At 52.9% G+C, this 17,979-nt stretch overlaps 1 protein-coding gene across 2 annotated transcripts in view; it reads right to left on the bottom strand.

Annotated features, from left to right (window-relative positions):
• Positions 1 to 281: 281 nt before the first annotated feature.
• Positions 282 to 17,979, bottom strand: part of LRRK1 (leucine rich repeat kinase 1) — a 119,326-nt gene continuing 101,628 nt past the window's right edge. For both annotated transcript variants that reach the window (XM_072950682.1, XM_072950681.1), the window contains exons 26-34: positions 16,866 to 17,063; positions 15,450 to 15,727; positions 13,649 to 13,843; positions 12,750 to 12,901; positions 8,264 to 8,381; positions 7,041 to 7,157; positions 3,807 to 4,657; positions 3,330 to 3,431; positions 282 to 1,729 (exon numbers count right to left, since the gene is read on the bottom strand). In XM_072950682.1, the coding sequence (XP_072806783.1) occupies positions 1,552 to 1,729; positions 3,330 to 3,431; positions 3,807 to 4,657; positions 7,041 to 7,157; positions 8,264 to 8,381; positions 12,750 to 12,901; positions 13,649 to 13,843; positions 15,450 to 15,727; positions 16,866 to 17,063 (2,189 nt within the window). In that variant the 3' untranslated portion in view covers positions 282 to 1,551. The remainder of the gene's footprint in view (positions 1,730 to 3,329; positions 3,432 to 3,806; positions 4,658 to 7,040; positions 7,158 to 8,263; positions 8,382 to 12,749; positions 12,902 to 13,648; positions 13,844 to 15,449; positions 15,728 to 16,865; positions 17,064 to 17,979) is intronic.

The following is a 17,979-nucleotide window of genomic DNA, read 5'->3' on the forward strand; positions in this document are numbered from 1 at the left end:
ACTGGGTTGTGGGGGTCCTGAGTGTCGCATGGTAGCCTGGCTGCAGGTGAAGGTGACCAACGGCAGTCACGTGGGCAGGAGGCACAGACCCTCAGACCCCTCGGACTCGGTGCCCAGGCCACCAAAAGGAAGTGGGAGACTGACAGAGGCCGTCTCTGCCCACGGGAGCTGCTCCAGAGCAGCCGAAAAGGGGCCGCCACTGCCCCCCGGGCAGGGAGAGGGCCCGGGTCGGGTGAAGCCCGTGCTGTTACTACACACACTCCACAGACGGAAGCCATGACTGCGTTCTTGAGAGAGTGTTTATTTTCAGACAAAAGGACCCACATTTGCCCACATACCTCAGCAAAATCTTAAGTTTGATTGTTATCATTTAATTTTAGAAAAAGATCAAAGGCTTGAACTGGTCTCATATTCCAACTCCCATTCTCAGTTTAAGCAGCCTCAAACATTTACTCTCGGTGACAATGTGAATACGCGTGCTCGCCTGTGTTCACACGTGGGTGTGCATAATTTATAAAAGTTCTTGCCGTGGTACCCAGACATCCCCCGTTAACAATGTTACTTTTTTACTCTGCCGTGTGCAGTAAACGTTTAGCAAATACATAATTTGATATAAGCCCCATATGATGTGCTTTCCCTATCAGAGGCCGAACCATTGAGATAGGACTTAATTTGTTAAAGTGATAAACAAGATGATTATGTGCAAATAAACAGGGCTTGTGCTCCAGCTGCGTCCAAGTTTATTTCACAAAGCTGTACACACAGGCCCCTTCTCAAGTTCTGCTGATGGAGCCTCTCCTGCCTTTTGTCAGCAAAAGAATATAAAGGCTGGTCGGTGCTCTCAGCCCCGTGCTGGCTCTTGGCTTCCTGGGCCTGTCACTTAAAGGAACTCATTCATTCCCCAGATTGGGCCGTGCTCCTGGCTGGGGTCTTTCTGGGGCTTTTCACACAGAGACTTTCCAGAGCAGGAGACACCTGATCTCAGCCTGCCAGAGTAGGGCCCCAGGCCCCAGGGATTCTGGAGCTTGTGAAATGCGCTGAGAGCCTGGGGGCCACCGGGTGGAAGGGGCAGGGGTCACGGCCCTCCTCCCTCCCTGCCTCAAACTGCTTCCCAACTGAGAGCCTCTAGTGTAATTCCACCCCAGACCTGGGGATGAAGATGGTCAGGCCTATTACACTGGGAAGGCCCAGCCCTGCTTTGTGTGATCTAGCCCAGCATGGGGTCCCTGCCGCACCACATGCCATCCTGAAAGTGGAGAGAGGAGGCAGGAGTTCCTCCCCATCGGATCCCACTGTCCTCCCTTGGGCTGTAAAACCAGCACCGGGGGATGTGAGTATTCAGGGAACTCGGCCCTAGAAACAGAGCACTCACTAACCACCGCCAGGGTGGGAACTTCTCAGCACTTCTTAGCAGCAACTGGTTCAGCGGAGAACTCAGTCCACCTTCTGGGTCCTCAGAGGGCTGCGGGCTGCAGGTGGCAGGTGGCAGGTGGAGGGACCAGGCCACTGGCCCAGGCTGGCCGGGTCTGAGAAGCGCTCATTCCACAGGAATTACCTTCTCTTCCGCGTGCAGGCCTCCAGCCGGCCCAGCTCCTCGTAGGACTGGTAGAAAACGTCAAACTCCCGGGTGCCCCAGCCCCTCCAGACAGCCAGGCACCACTCCATGTTCTCATTCTCAAAGCCGCACACAACTGTGTCCTTTGCCACCACAGCCGCATCCACGAGCACCCTGGAGAAAGAGAGGGTCTGAGAAAACCCACAGAGGTCCCCACTTGGTCAGGGACCCTCACCCTGCACTGTCTCTGAGAACAAAGCCTGGCTCGGGGGCATCTGTGTACCCCAGCCTGGCACTGCTGACATGCTGGGATGCCCTGCTTCTCTCTGGTGGTCCAGCCCGTGGGCAGAGGTCTTCCTAGAGGGGCCAAGGGCATCGTTTCAGGTTCACAACAGAGCAGGAATCCTCTGTAATGTGACTCAGACCCCAAAGTGTCCAGAAAAAATGGCCAGTCCCCCATGTCCACAGGTTTGGCATCTGTGACTATGGAGGGCCAACTGTATGTACTGTGTCATCTTATACGCAAGGGACTTGAGCATCCTCAGATTTTGGAATCTGCAGGGGTCCTGGAACCAATCCCCTGCAGACGCTGGAAGATGACAGTGTGATCAACTCTAAGTCATGGGCATCGATGGTCCATGACAGATTTTGAGCTTTAGCTCAGCCCCTTGCCGCCCAGCCCTGGTGTGATTCTTCTCCGTTTCTCCGTTTCCACAGGCATAGGAAACACAGGCAGTGTGTTAGTAGAAAACCTGCACCAACAGATCCTAACTACAGACACTGTTTTGAGGCTGTGGATTGTTTTGCATGATCTGGGCGTGCACCCCAAGCTTCCCTCAGGCCTCTGCAGGGCTGTGCGGCCCATCTTTGAGCACGCACTGCTTGAACCTTCTCCCTCGGTCCCCAGTGCCCACTGCCTGGCACCGAGCCCGGCATGTCAACTGGGATGCACAGGGGCCTCGGCTTCCTCGGGGCCCTGCATGTCTTGAGCACTTGGTAGCTATTTGCGGAGGGAGCATCTCAGATGCATTTCAAAAAACCAGCAGGCTCAGGCCAGGCACAGCCTCCCTTTTGCTGGCTGCCGGGCTGCTCTCTCCCTGTGGTGAGTGTGCCTGGATCTTGGCAAATCTGCTTACGGGGTGCAAACAGGAAAAACGACACGAAGGGAACATTCAGGGACACGAATGGTGGGCACTCCGAGGTCTACAGACCAGCCTACTCCCCCGGAAGCCTGCCCTGAGATCTGGGAACTCCTGCCACCCACAAACTCAGCAGCAAACTCAGATCTTGTCTCCAGAATCACTGGCGGGGCAAGGTTACTGGCTCCAGTGCCACAGACATTTCCACTGTCATCCTCCTGCTCTAGGGAGAGCAGGCCGAATGGGATTTCTCCACAAGGGGGATTAACTGCATGGGGCTCAGTAGACAAAGTGAGGGGTGCGGATGTTGCTGGCTGCCTGACAACTCCAGGAACACGGGCCGGCACCAGCCTCCCATCTCCACACCTGCACGTGATCCACAGGTGCACTGGGCATCCCAGAAACAGGCAGCCGAGACCCGCGGGTGATGCCTGGTTCAGCTGCTATTTGCTGATCCCCCAGCAGCTGCCTACAGGGCCCCATCTTGTTCCTCCCCCACCCATGGCCACGGTGGTGGCTGCCATGTCTACTTGTGGAGGACAGAAGGTCAGTGGCCATCGTGCAGGGAGCTGGCAGTGGGGCTTCGGTTCCCCATGCCACACCCCAGGACCTCAAGGAGCTGCCCTCAGTCTTACCCACGCGGAGTCAGTTCGCGGGCTTTTAAGACGGCGATGACGCGGCCCCGCTGGGCGCCCGCATCCTTCTCCAGGCCGATGACGATAACATCTCCACCGCGCCTGAGAAACCAAAACCCAGAAGGGGAAGCGTTTTGTCCAGGGCTGTGCTCTTGGGGGGAAATGGAGCCGGTGTGCAGAAAGGCACAGCCACAAATGCAGTTTCTGCAAATGGATTGCGTTACCAAGGGGGCCCTGCCGCGGGGCTGAGAAGCCCTTTCCCAGTAGGAAACCTGACCGCGGCTCACCGCCGTGGAGCCCTGAGCTCTCTGGAGGGCAGACGGGCTTTCGTGCAGCCCTTCTTAGATTTACTAAAGAGATCCCTCTGGTTCTGGAAGAGAGGGAACAGCTCCCGATGGGTCTCAACAGTATCTTAAGGTTCCCCTCACTCTGCCCCCAAAGCAAGAACACGACGGAGCCCCCTGCCGGGAAACCCACCTGGGGACCCAGATGACATCTTTCACAGCAAGGATCTTCACGGCCTGCAGGTGCTGGCTGAACGCCTCGCCGTCCACAGGGCTTAGGTCGTGCTCAGACCTGTCAGAGCCCGCAGTGGGCTCAATCAGCCTGCCCGAGTCCTCGCAGTCGGTGGAGAAAGGCACGCTGGAAGAGCTTGCCGGGGAGCAGGGCAGGCTTGAGAGGGACGGGGGTGCCTGGCGGGGTGGGGACGAGGAGTAGGAGGACATGGAGCAGTAGTCGGTCAGCGAGTCCTGGTGGGTCAGGATCTGTGTGCCCAGCTCCTCGCTGTACATGATGCTCACATCCGCGATACAGTCCTTCTCAGGCTCCGGCAGGCAGATCACAGGGCTGTCCAGGGGCTCCGAGCCCGTCAGGAACACGGGAAACACGTCCCTCAGGGGGCTGGGGTCCCCGCAGAAGTACCGGGCACACAGCTGGTAGGTGGCTGAGTGGTACATCACCAAGCAGTTGGCCCTGTCGTCCAGGCACCAGACGACCTCCTCCCCCCGGCACTCGGAGCTGCACACGACCGACGTGACCACCGAAGGGGCCGAGTAGGGCTCCAGCCGCCTGCTGATCTCCAGGGCTGCACAGTCGATGACCAGCAGGCCCGGCCCGTTGCTGTACCAGACCTCGGACCCACTGTTGACCACCTCCATGGCCTTCACGGGGTAGGGGTTCTGCCGCGCGTCTTCATCTGGGATGCTGAACTTGGACCTGTTGGCTGTGTGTGAGCACAGGTAGGAGCAGCTGTTGTCCGGGGCTCCCCGCACCACAGGAAACACGGCCACAAGCCCATCAGCCAGGCCCGCCAGCACCAGGTAGGAATTCTGCAGGGAGAGGACAGAGACAGGTGATGCCCTGCGTCTCCCAAATTCCAGGAAACAGTGGGCGCAAGACTCCCGAGTGGGAAGCAGAAGGGAGCTGTCTTCAGGTGACCAGGATCTCCTTCGGAGGTGGGACGTGGTTCCCTCCCTCCCCTGAACTCTGCTCATTAAGGTGACAGGAGTTGTGGGCACCCTGTGGGTCTGTGGGTCTGCTCTCGGCTTCCTGCCTGCCACCTCCACTAGGTGGGTGCTCCAGGAGAGCAGGCCTGGGTCTGCGTGCCCACTACTGCCCCCAGGGTGCTGGCCTGCCACCAGGAAGGGTGACATCCCATTCACCTCTGTGACTCCTCTGGTTTTCTGCTCAAGTGGGTAAGATGTGCCTGCTGAGCTGATTCTGGAAGAAATTGCTTCCAACTCAACCCTCTCTTGGAGGCACTTGTTGGCCCCTGTGCCACATGCCTCGCTTACCACATCTACTCTGAAGCGCCTGTGGTCCAGCTGACATAGGTGGGGTCCTTAGGGTCCCCCCTCCCACGCCGATCCCTCCCCCGCCCCCCACAATGAAGCACGTGCTCCTTTACAGCCACCAGAGGTCACCAGGCAGAGGCCAAAGCTGCAGAGACCGCTGAAGGCTGGGCCCAGTCCAGGCCTCCCCAGGGCGTCTGCGTAGAGCTGGGAAGGGAGGAGAGTTTGCAGCCTAGATCAGCAAGGCTGCGGTGGGTCAGGGAGAGTTCAAGGGAACAAAGCCGGAGCCAGGACAGAGTGGGACCCAGGGCTTGTCCCAGTGAGGGTGGGTGTCAGAAAGCCTCGTGTTGGCAGCTGGGGAGTTGGTCTGTCCAGGGTGACAGGCGAACCAGCCTCCAGTTGAACAGCAAGGTCAATAAGCCCTAAGAACGTTTATCCAAATCCATCTTTGGGATTCGAGGAAAGAAAGCAGCCAAAGCAAACAGGAGCAAGGTCTCTCTCTATCTGAGTCCTGGCTCCGGGCTCCAGGCAGGAGGTGAGCCCCGCGTCGCGGCTGGGCGTGGACGTGCGCGTGCAAGAATGCAGGGGCTGCCATCCGTGGCCACGGGGCGGCACGGCCTCCGAGAGGCAGGCACCCTGGCAGGGAGGCTCCGCACAGAGCAGGCTTTATTCCCCCTGGTCATGCAGGCGGTCCTGCCCTGGCTTGGGGCTGTGGCCAGCGGTGGCCTTAAATAACGCTTTGTGTCACGTTCTCCTGCCCTCCAGTGCAGACCAGGTCCCGAGCTGCCCAGCCTCGCCCGTGGGGCCACAGTCATAAATGACTCTAAGGTTGATTTAAGACTTTTTTTTCCCTTCCCTAAAGAAATGAAACTGTGGAGGGGTGGAGAGGAGAGCGCACGTATTTCACGATTGTCAGGAAGTAGAATAACGCTCGCATTTACCCAGTGCGCTGGCCCAGAGCTTTGGGTTTGTTAAACCCAGTGATCCTTCTCCTGATCCCTTCTGTGTCCATTTTGCAGATGGGAAAACTGGGATTGGATGATGACAGCCAACATTGTTTCAACAAAGCCACACCAACAATGACCCCTCAGCAGGGAGCTTGCCTACTACACAAACAGGAGCCTCAGGGCCCACAAAGGGGTTCCGGAGGCCAAAGGAGTGGGGAGGGGATGCCCCCGAGCTGCTGGGGCAAGGGAGGGCCAGCTTCTCAGAGTGGGGGTCATGACCTTTGATCTTGAGAACTGAATAGGAAGAGGTGTGAGTGGTGGGGTCATTCCTGGAGGGAAGGGCCGGCTCAGAGTGTGGTGCTTGGGTAGGGAGGGCTGTGAGGGGGCAGCAGGGGGGAGCCCTGGCTGGCCCTGCAGGTCTGGGTCTCATCCGGAGGGGCTGCAGCACTGCCTGGGCCCTGGGCAGGGGGGATTCACTTGAGAAAGGCAGGGGCTGGAAGCTGAGGACATGGGTCTTTGGGGCCATGATGGACAAAGAGGGACTGAGGTCTGGGACTGACAGCACTCCAGAGGAGGCAAAGCCGGAGCAGGAGGGGAGCTGGCCACCCAACGCAAGGTGAGGGCTGCCAGGGCCTGGTGACTGAGTGACCGAGGGAGACCCTCAGAAGGGGAAGGACACACACGCAACTGCTCCCTGACACCATTTACACCAAAGAAGCACCCCCCCTGCACCAGGGCTATGGTATCTGCATGCAGAATGCAAGCTTTCCCTCTAAGCCCTTAGTCTGACTGGTCACCAGGTTCTCGGAAACCCCAAAGGCACTCATGATGGCCCAGGTCTCCTGGCTCTCTAAGGGTGACTGTTATCTGGGCTTGGTGGTCCAAGAGGGTGTGGCCTCGCTCCCCTCCCCACCTGCTCAGTGGAACAGGGAAGGGAGAACCAGACAGCTGTGCACCCCCCTTTTCAACCTCACCTTTTTTATAACAGGCACTGCCAAGAAGCAGGTGACGATGGCCGGGGTGTCCAAAGCCCGTTGGGGTGTGTTCAAGGGACACATGCCCTTGAGGCTGTAGATATAGATCTTCTGGTCCTGCAGGGGCAGACAGCCAAGGTGAGAGCCGGGCCGGAGCAGGCCCGCCACTTCCCAGGGGCCCACTCGATCTCGGGAGTCCCTCTACACCTTGGAAAGCAACATGTATTGAGGCTTTCTGGTTGGTTGTTTTCCTATTTCTGTTCTTTGCAGAAAGTTTGCAAACTACAGAATGGTCTAAAGAAGAAAAATAAAATTGCCCATAATCCATTAACCAGAGCAAATCACCTCTGGGACTCGGGGCACAGACTTCGAGTTTTCTGTGGGTACGTGTGTGTCTGCGCTCCCCCCAATAGCAGGACCACGCTCCTCTGCTGTTTCCACGCTCCTCTTCTCCCGTGATGGTCACTGCAGGCAGGGCCCTGTCCTGTCCGGTCCGTGAGGGAGTGATGTGTGTGTCACTCGGGTGAACCAGAATGTGTCTCATCTGTTGTTAGATGTTTGGTCTGTTCCAGTTTTCATGACTATGAATTAGACTGGAGTGAGCATTCTTATCCACCTGCCTGTCTGAGTGTGTGGGTATGTCTTGGTTATTCCCTTAGAACGAATTCTTAAAACTGAAATCACTGAGGCTTATGTGCGTGAAGGATATTTCTGCAATTGGTGATGCAGAGTTGAACCATACTTCCCAACTGCCATCTGGAAAGGCTGCGCCAATGTATACCACCCGCCCAGGAGCTTCAGAGCATTTGTGTTCGGACCTTCCTCTCTGGACTTCTCAGAAGGCAGTTCCTCGTGCCTTCTGCTCTTTGCACGAAAGCCTCAGAGTGGAGTGGATTTACCGTGAGCACTTGGCAGTGTTAGAAGAAAACCAGTCACTGCACCAGCCTCCTGGGGTTCTCCTCTTGCTGGGATTCTGCACTTGACACTTTGCACAGCTGAATCCCAGCTGCCAACCAAGGACCAGGCAGGTGTCCCTGGTGAGACGCTACTTGTTCACACGAGGCTGGCATTGCATTGGGGGGTCTCACAGGTGTAGACTGGGGTTCTATCTGGAATTCGGAGGTACCTGGGTGTCCTGCATGTTTGGTTGCTAAATCTGGCCCCCCGGGTGCTGTGCACTGGTGTCACCCACCTCGATGAGAGCCCTGCAGGGGGGTGGTTACCTCGGTGGCCGTCCACAGAGAGCTCTGAATCTTAAGCTGGCAGCTCAGCTTCATTCCCGCACAGCTCATGCGTTGCACTTCCAGAAGGCCCTTCTCCGTGTTCACCACCGTGTAGTTCCTGCAGTCAGCAACTGTGCAGTCAGCTCCCAATGGCCAGGGGCCACCTCCCTCTCCCCGGCCTGGCCTGCGGGTGGCCTTGGAGGAGGACATCAGCCGTGGGCCTTATCTATCCTTCGAGCCCAGGGTCCGATTCTCATGTTCTGACTCAAGGACTGTTCACAGCTGGGGCAGAGCCTGGTCCTACCTGCTTGGTGACACTTGAACATTCAAGCAGAGAAGGACCTTCCCAAAGGGAAGAAAGAGCCACCTCTTTCTGTGAACTCTGAGGGCCCACAGCATGAAGGGACAGACACCAGGAGGCTTTACCTGCATCAAGGCCACTCCCGGCCCCCCCACTGGCCATAGCTGCCCCCCATAGGAAAGTACACCAGGTCAACCAGAGACAAGGTGGGGGGATTTCTAAGTAGACTGGGGGCCTCAAAGCGGATCCCCCAGCATGAGTGCTCTGAGAACTAACAAGCTGCTGTTTACAGGAGCAGCCGCACACTCACCACCACACCCACCACCCTCACCCCAAAGCACCGCTGTCTCCCACCGTCCTCGGGGGGCGCCCAGCCAGCTCACTGCCTGGAGACGAGACTGACGCTGGGGTGGGGGTCTGTTATTTACCCAGGCCACACAGCTCTCTTCCCCAGTCCAGCAGAATAAGTCAAGTGAGTGGACAGCAGTTCTCAATGGAAAACGCCTGCCATCAATTTGGGAAACCCCTTGCCAGTGCTGCCTGATCACATGTATTTGCAGATGAGGGAGATGAGTGAAAAATCAACATCTGAAAACTTCCTTCGAATTTATATTTCCTCCCCCTTTTTTCCAGGCTTTTTCCTACATGTTGGAAAAAAAATCAAACTAGGATATTATAAATAGCTTTACATTTCACTTTGAAAAAAATTAAAAATTTAGAGAAATTTAAAGGATAGCATACCCCTATTCCCTTCAACAAGAATTTTGTTATAGGTGTCCTGTTTTCTGCACATCCGCCCTGCTTTCTCGCCCCCTTCCCTTCCTGAATCCACGGATAGTCTCACACAGCACAGAGAGAGGCTTCGCCCTTCCCACTGGAGATGAGATTTCAGGTCCCTGAGTATTGTCCCCGGACACCTTGGGTGAGTCTGTAAGACTGAGAAGGTCAAGGAGTGTTCTCGGCGGGTGGAGCAGGGTTTATCCCAGAAGCATCCGTGAGCACCCCAACATCCCTGCATCCTTGGGAAAGGTTCCTAGACATGTAATTACTGGGTCAAAGGGTATCAGTATCTCTAAGCCATTTGAGAAATACTGCCAAATTGTTTTTTGGACCAATGTGCAAATGTACACGCTCACCAGTAAGGTATGACCCACCCTCAGCAACGTTCATTATTATCTTTGAAAAAAAAAAACTTTGTCAATATGTTAAGCAAAAAAATAAAAAGGAATCTCGTACATGGAATTTACAACTCTTCGATTACTACAGGTTCAAATGCTACAAAATATGCTGATTGTCCCCTGTTGACATTTTTCAAAGCTTATTTATGTTCCTTGCCGATTTTATTATTGAGAGTTTTGTATTTTTCCTATGGATTTGTAAAAGTCCTTGAAATCAAAAGATAATAATTTTTAAATTTTCTCTACTTGTTTGAAAGATTTTCCAGAGTCTGTTGAAGAAATAAGCATTGATAGGAAAATTGGGAGATGATACTCAAGTTTTGTTCTTGAACGCACTGGCGAGCATTTCAATTTTATTTTCTGTGTACATTTACACTCTTCATTAGTAAGAGGGCTTTTGTTTCATGATAGAAAATGTGCCTCTATTTCCCAGTCTTCTGAAACTGTGACATTCCACCAAAAGCAATGCTATTTTGGAACGCTGCGCTCTTGAAGGAGTTTGAAAACCACGTGTCGTCATTCACACTGGAGGGTCCACGCCCCAGTTATCAACCCTTCCCACCTTCTCGCTTTTCTGGACAGTGCATTTCACAGCCTGGGTGCCCATCACATGGTAATTAAGTAATTATTGCTGTATGGCTGCGTTGGTTCATCTCTATCCACGTCCACCTTTTCCTCTCCCCAGATTCTTAAGAAGCAAATCCCCCAAATCATCTTTTCATCTATAATGTCTCTGCACTTATCTGTGACAGATGGTTAGAAACCCACCCACGATGCACAACCCCAACTAAGAAAAGAGAAAATAATTCCTGTAGCTCATGAATACCCAGTCTTCAAACTTCTCCGGCTCCCCTGCCACTATTTTCTGTTTGCTTTAATCAGTGGTGAAAGAACGGCCACATGTCCACTGGTTTTTATGTCTCTAGGTCTCTTTGGATAGGTCCTCCTTCCCACTTTCTCCTTCTCCCCCACCAGGTCACGTGCTGCCGACACCAGGGGTGTCCGGTGGACTTCCCGCACCAGGATGTCATCCACCTCCCTCCCTGGCCCCTGATCTTGAGATTCCGTTTGATTTTTTTAGGCAAGAATACTTCCTGTGTATTTCTGTTGGGAGGCACAAAACACCTGGTTCTCACTCCTTTGGGGACCATTACCGATCACTGCCTACATACATTATTTCCATAGAGGCGGCACAATGTGACATTCTAATTCAGCATTTCTTCTTCCTTAACTAGTTTCATTTATGTTAAAAAGAGAAACTTTCTCTGATCACTTCTTTTGCTAACTACCTTGGGGCACAGTTCACATAGGAAAGGCAGAATAAAACCTTAATTCTTTCTGTATAGCCTAGTTTTCAAAATAATGTGTCTGCTTCTTGGGAGCCTCCAGCAATGATCAATGAGGTGCTTTCTGAATTGAAAACAGTTTTTTAAAAAATTATTATTTTTATTAAGTAGCATTAGAAACTCATGCATTTAAACGATTTGCTGTATCTCAGTCCATTGCTGACATGTTATTCTTACTGATCTTGGCTGCCCTATCTTCGGCCAATGGGAACCTCTTCAGGTTGGCAACCGAGTCCCTACTGTCCACCCTCAGCAGTCTCTGATGACATCCTTGTTTCTGATGTGTTGGATGTTCTTGGCCCACTTCCTGCCCCAGACCTGGACTCAGCCACTTCTCCATTACACAAGCCTTGGTTCCCTTTGGCACTTAAACTCCACCATCTGCCTCCCAGGGGTGCTCACTGGTATTTGGCTAGTCATTGTTTCTAGGTCTCTTCAACCGAGGTAGGAAATGAGTTCATTTTTCCTTAAAGATAAAATACTCAAAAGTCCATCAAATTTAAATTCAGCACTATAGGATTCAACCTATCTTTTATATCCTGCATGCTGAATATCACAAGGTACAATGCATGGCAACCAATACAGTTGCCCTTTAAGTTTACCCTACAATTATAAGCAGTGCCTTAAAATAACAACACTGCCACCAACGTTATAATTACTGACTGCATATATACACATATACACACATATATGTATACACACATATGCACATACATATATATCTATTTTTACATATATTTATTTATTTTTATTTATTTAGGTCATGGCTTCTCAGAGCCATCTTATGACGTCTCATGTCAGAAGACTCAGTCCCAGTGGTTTAAAACCTTGTGTAAACCTCACCAACACTGACCACCTAAGGAACATGGCAAAGTCCCTTCCGTTTATCTCACGGTATCTGCAGCTTTGCTTGATTTAAGCCTTATCAGATTTTAGCACCTGCAAGTGTTTGTGCTAGAAGACTATTCATGCCATGAAGTGCCCTCTTGCTTCTGAAGGTGTCACACTAGGTAGGTGGGAGAAGCCACATTTCTGGCCAGAACTGAAGGGTCTCATACAGGGTGGTGCTTTTCTGGAGACTGAAAAGTTCTCTATGCTCTCTTTCCAATTTCCTGGCCTTTCTATCATTCTCCTCGAATATGCAAAACCTTTCCCCAATGTCCTTGTCCTTCCTGCCACTTCACTGAGAAAAAGAAATGCACCTAGAAGGGGAGGTCCGTGAATCCTTATTTAAGGGCACCCCTCCTGCTTGGCCCAGGTCCCCTTCCCTCCTCTCTATTCAGCAAGTCCACTCCAATATCCATTCTCTTTCCCTGACCCCCAGCATCATTGACCTACCCTACCATCAAGCTGCAAGTAACTCCCATCGTAAAACAAAACCCTCCCTTGACCCCCCGCAGCCCTGTGTCCCCCGCAGCCCTGTGCCCCCTGCAGCCCTGTGCCCCCAGCAGACACCAGCTTTTCTCTGCTTCTCTTATCCACAAACCCACCCGTGCATGTCTGTGTGCAGGTGGACTGTTTTGTCCCTGGAGCGGACTCAATCAAGATTTAAACCCACTGTCCACTAAACATCTTCCACCATAGTCATCCCTGACTGCCCCCCAAGTCCATGGTCTCCCTCCACCCTGAACCAACGGGGCACGGTAAGCCTCAGACATTACCTGGACTCCTCTTTCCCGTCCCAGAAGATCACCATGTACTCCTGGCCCTGGGATGAGAAGAAGGCCGTCTGCTTCCCACAGGGGAGCTGGTACATGAAGGTTGCGAAGGTTGGGTCCTTCATCTGGCTCACCACCGCCAGGGCCAGCGGTCGCTGAGGGAGAGAGGCCAACGGGGTGGTGAGCAAGGGTCACTTACAACCACATCGATGCCCATTCTGTCCACAAAACTAACAGCCTTGAACCAGGGAGGAAGAAGTGGAATCTGCTTATTCAGGACCCAATCACAAAAAGAGGCCAAAACAACTTCAGACACCAGATACATGGCCTTCCTGGCATCTGGGTCACTGTTGTCCATGGCCACTCAAAATCAGGTGGTCAGGTCAGCCTAAACTCTGATATTCCAATCCCCATGCCCAGAGGCATAGGATCTTGTAAAGAATTTTTCTCAGACCTCATTTACTCCCAATATATTAAACTAGCACCATCTCATCTGATAAATGAGTTTTAACCTTGAAACCACTGGCCTCTTCCAAAAACAACTAGCTTCAAAATGGTAATGTGGGTCCTGCTTCTCATGAGCAGATCTTCTTTCCATTATTTTAAAAAGAGATGCGGACACTCTCTCTGCTCTTGCACGGGGACTGGATCTCTCTAAAGGGTTGTGCTTTATTTGCATGATGATGTCACACAAAAGTGGAGGAGGAAAAGAAACTTCATTTCTCCTGAGAGTGACACCCACACAAAGCAAATGAACTGGGTGTATCAGAAGCAGGAAATATCTCTTTGTAGAAGAAACCAGCAGAGAGAAATGGGTTGCCCCTTTTGTTGTAGACCCTTGCTGAAGGGCGTACCCACCTGGCAGGAGGTGCCAGGCCCCCAGGCTCTGAGCCCCCAGGTACCTTCTCCGGCTTCGTGTCCCAGCACTCCATCATGAGGGCCTGGAGTCGGTGGAATTGCACTTCCTCCGGCTGCCCCAGCACCGGGCGGACGCCCTTGGACAGCTTCTTGGCAATCTGAAGCTGGTGGTGGCCCAGTGCGGGCCGCTGTCCCGACAGCAACTCGTAAAGCACCATCCCGTAGGAAAACATGTCTACCTGGGCAGAAGGGCAAGTCAAGTCAGGTCCCCTGCCTGGGCTCAGCCGACTTTGCAAGCTGGCCCTGAGCTGGAGGGAGCTGCGAGACACTTTAGATAAGGAAAATGTGGGCCCTGCCCAAAGGGGGATGAAAATCAGTTTCACCAATCCATCCATCTCTCGCACCTGTCCAAACATCCCACCAAGCATCTGATCATCCATCCTTCTGTCCCGTTAGACAATCATCTTCCAGTCCTTCTTTTTCCCTTTCTACCTCCCTCCCTCCCATCCATCCCTCCATCCACCTGAATCACCTGTCCTTTTGCATATTTATCTATCTTCTTGTTTCCTATACGAGCATCCATCTGAATGTCTTTCTGTCCATTTAACCATCCATCCTCCCATACTTCCTTCCTTCCTTCCTTCCATCCATCCACTCAATACATACTGAGAACTTGCTATTAGGCACTAATTAAGGGCCCTAAGAATGCCATGGTCCTTTACCTTGGGTATCAGGACAAGGCAGGAGAATGCAGACCCTCGGCTTTAACATGCTTGGCAGTGGGAGAGCAGTACATGCAAATCATAAAAAGGGGAAAGTCTCCCAGATCACAGTATCTTGACTCCTCTAAATGTCATGAAAAGACCCAGACAGGAGAGAGTTACATGGGCCTCTGTGAGGGTCAAGAAACAACTTTTTAGCAGGAGAATGGCTGAGACAGATCTGAGAGTTTTCAGTGCGAAGGTTCCTGTTATAAATTTAGTTTTGAGATAACTTGTCTGTCGTCGCCTGCTACTAAGAAGCTTATTTTTGTCACTCTGATTTGCCTTTTCTATCTCGGTTAATAGCCACAGGTGCCAAGTTAAGCCACACATGCTTGGGTGGTTCTTAAAGCAATTAGTCAATGACCCACCAGCCAATCACCAAATAGTGAGAAATTACAGGCCAGGGGAGTTTCACTGCTGGGCTAACCAGGGCTAACACTGGGGGCAAGAGGAGCCTTGTAAGATGGTTTGAAGTTGTGTGCGTGCCTGGATCTACCAAGCAGTTCTCGGGGCAGAAGGCAAACATTTAGCCAACATCTCAGCCAAGCCTGGCCACATGGCTGCCCAGGAGGCCATGCCCGTCCTGCCGAAGTCACTCTCCTCTCCTGGCTTCGGTGATGCTGCGGTTTGGTGTGACCGGGAACCTGGTAAAATCCTTATCTGTCTGTTCCTCCCAAGCCCCTGTGAGGCTGGGCCTCTGCCCCCATTGTGCACGTCTAAATGACAGGGTTGGGACCCAAATCGGGACCCATCTTTGTCTTGGACTTCTTGTTCACTGTGCACGGCTTCCAACTGTGTTTCCCAATCAAGGTTGGAGAATTCTGAGGCTAGGTCACTGTCCTGAAGTTAAGAAGTCACTCGTTCCATTACTAGGAGGACACGGGCCTCTGTGCCCTTCTGGCTCAAGTCAGCGCCTCCTGGTGGATCACGGGAGAGGGAAGAAAGTGTGCTTGCCAGGGGTTGGGGGTGAGGAGGTGGAGGGTGCAGGGCAAGGGGCAGGGCGGGGCGGGGCTCGGAGCTCAGAAGCTGAAGGTGCCCCTGGCTGGCCTCGCAGGGGGCCCGGCTGGGTGGGGGTGTGTACCTTCTCATCATACACGATACGAGGCCTGATCTCCGGGGCCTGGTAGCCGGGAGTGCCCTCCACGCCTAGGGCGCCCTCGTGAAACGACTGCCGGGAGATCCCGTAGTCGGACAGCTTGATGTTGATGTGATCCTTGACGTCCAGGGACCAGACCAGGATGTTGTCCGACTTCAAGTCGCAGAAGATGATGTTCTTCTTGTGCAGGTAGGCCAGGCCGGAGGCTATCTGGTAGGCTATTTTTTGGGTGAGCATGTGTCCCAGGGGCATAAAGGAGGAATCTTGCAAAGACAAGAACATCAAAGTATGATTGTAACAACTGTCTTCTTTTCTTACCTCTGTCTCCCCAGATGCTTTACATTCTATGGGCCAGATACCAGAAGAGACACAGAACAGCCTTCTTAAGTAAATGTGATTTAGGTTAGAAATGCTTGTCGTCACAGCTTCGTTCACAGTATCTCACGCCTGCAGTGGTTGGTGTTTTTTCCTAACAGAGCGAGGCTTCAAAATTCCTAGAGTTCATCTCAGGTCAAGGTTGCCAGTGGTCAAGAGGTGAGTTGCCAGTGTAAGAACTCCATAACAATTGGGAGTTTGAGATTTGCAAGTGTTAACCACTATACACAAAAATAGATTAAAAAAACCAATTTCTTCTGTGTAGCACAGGGAACTACATTCAGTATCTTGTCATAACCTTTAATGAAAAAGAATATGAAAACGAATACATCTATGTATATGCATGACTGGGACATCGTGCTGGACACTGGAAATGGACACACTGTAACTGACTGTACTTCAGTTTAAAAAAAAAAAAGAACTCCATTTAAAAAGTTCTCTTCCACTAAGGGAGGCATGATTGATTTTAACTGCATTTTAATTTTTCTTCCTGAGTCAAAAGACAGCTACCTCTCTCCCTCTGGCTGCTCTTTAGTTACCCATTTCTCAAGGTAAATTATTTTAAAATGTGGTTAAAAAATAAGATAGGATAAAACTGACCTCAGGATCTCAGAGTTTTAACAGCAGTGGCCACGTGTATGTGTTTTGGACAAAGAGATTTATGTGACTGGTGGGCTTTTGGGCTGCTTCTTTTGATGCTCTTGTTTGCCCTCCCAGCGGGGCTATAATCACTCTCCTTTACAGATGAGTAAATTCAGCAACTTCCTGGATTATGGCAAAGAACCCAGTCTTGGAACACGGTTCTGACTCCAGACTGGGAGCTCCTCCAGGCTTGCCAATACCGGCATTTAGACCTGGTGGGGTCCTTTATCACCCGCAGGGAGTTGGCCAAGTGAGCCGTAGGCAGGTGTGCCTGGCCCCAGATAGCTTCCCCAGGGACCTGCGCTGCTCCCTATGGGTCTTGGGCCTCCCAGGGGCTAGACTGGGCTGGCAGCCCCCTGTGGAAATTTCTGGGCATGGTGGTACCTTTGGCATTCTCGGACAGCACGGTGTTGAGGCTGCCCAGCGGGGCGAGCTCCAGGGCGAAGCAGAGTGGGTGGATGCTGATGCCGATGAGGGACACGATGCAGGGGTGCTGCAGGGCATGCAGCATGCTGGCCTCCTGCCGGAACTCCGAGAAGTTCCTCATGGCGTCCGTGGCCCGCAGGTGCCTGAGCATGGTGTCTGCGGGGAGAGCACGGCCGTCAGCGCTGCCCGGGGAGCCTGTCCAGGGCCACTTGGGGTGGGGGCCCCGTCACTCTCAGAGCTGCCTCGCAGGGACTCGAGGGGCCGGGCGTGGCCAGGATTTACATTTTAGGGCAAACTTACCCTATCCAGGGTTGCAATATCGTCACCCAGAATCTGGCCCCAAATGGTCACATTCCTGAGGCATTCCAGGCTGGTATCAAGTGTGCCCCGATCAGGTGCCACAGTTGTCCCGACATTCCTGCTCCTCCTTAGAGGGATGCGCACACCCCCATCCTCATCACTGAGACGTCGCTCTCGTAGTCCTGGCCCCACCCTGCCTTTGGCCACCTGAGAGTCACAGTTTGATCTTATTCTAATTCTCCATCCCTGAGTCACCCAGAGCCTGGCTCAGGCTACCATCTGGCATGGAACCAGGCCCCTATTGCTCACCTGCAGGAATGCTGAGGGCTTGGTCCCTGATGTTCACTTTACTCCCTGCCAGAAGCCAGGACCGTGGAAGGCAGAAAGGACCATCCCAGAGAGAAAACTGTGGGGCAGCCGTGGGCCTGGGACCCATCATTGCAGGCCAGAGGAGAAAAGTCTATGGGCTGCAGGTGGGCTGTGCTGCAATCTTCTCCCGACGCCCTCAAAATGCATCCCCCATGGAAGGCGTCTGCCTGGGCACCCCCCAGGGGCCCTACCCACCAACTGGAGGGCCAGGATGCCACTCATGAGGCTGCAGCCCGTCCTGAGGTCACTGAGCAGTGTCCTGATCTTTCCCTTGCCAAAGTTCAGATTTTAAAGTTCATTGGACATGGAAGTTTAAACAACATGAAGAAAATCTTGGCAAATGAAATGCATCAACTGTGCCAGAGCTCTCCGTGTGCCAGCCACGTTTGTTTTCTAAGTGTAA

This window comes from Vicugna pacos, chromosome 27 (assembly GCF_048564905.1).
Source record: "Vicugna pacos chromosome 27, VicPac4, whole genome shotgun sequence".
Taxonomy (NCBI): domain Eukaryota; kingdom Metazoa; phylum Chordata; class Mammalia; order Artiodactyla; family Camelidae; genus Vicugna; species Vicugna pacos.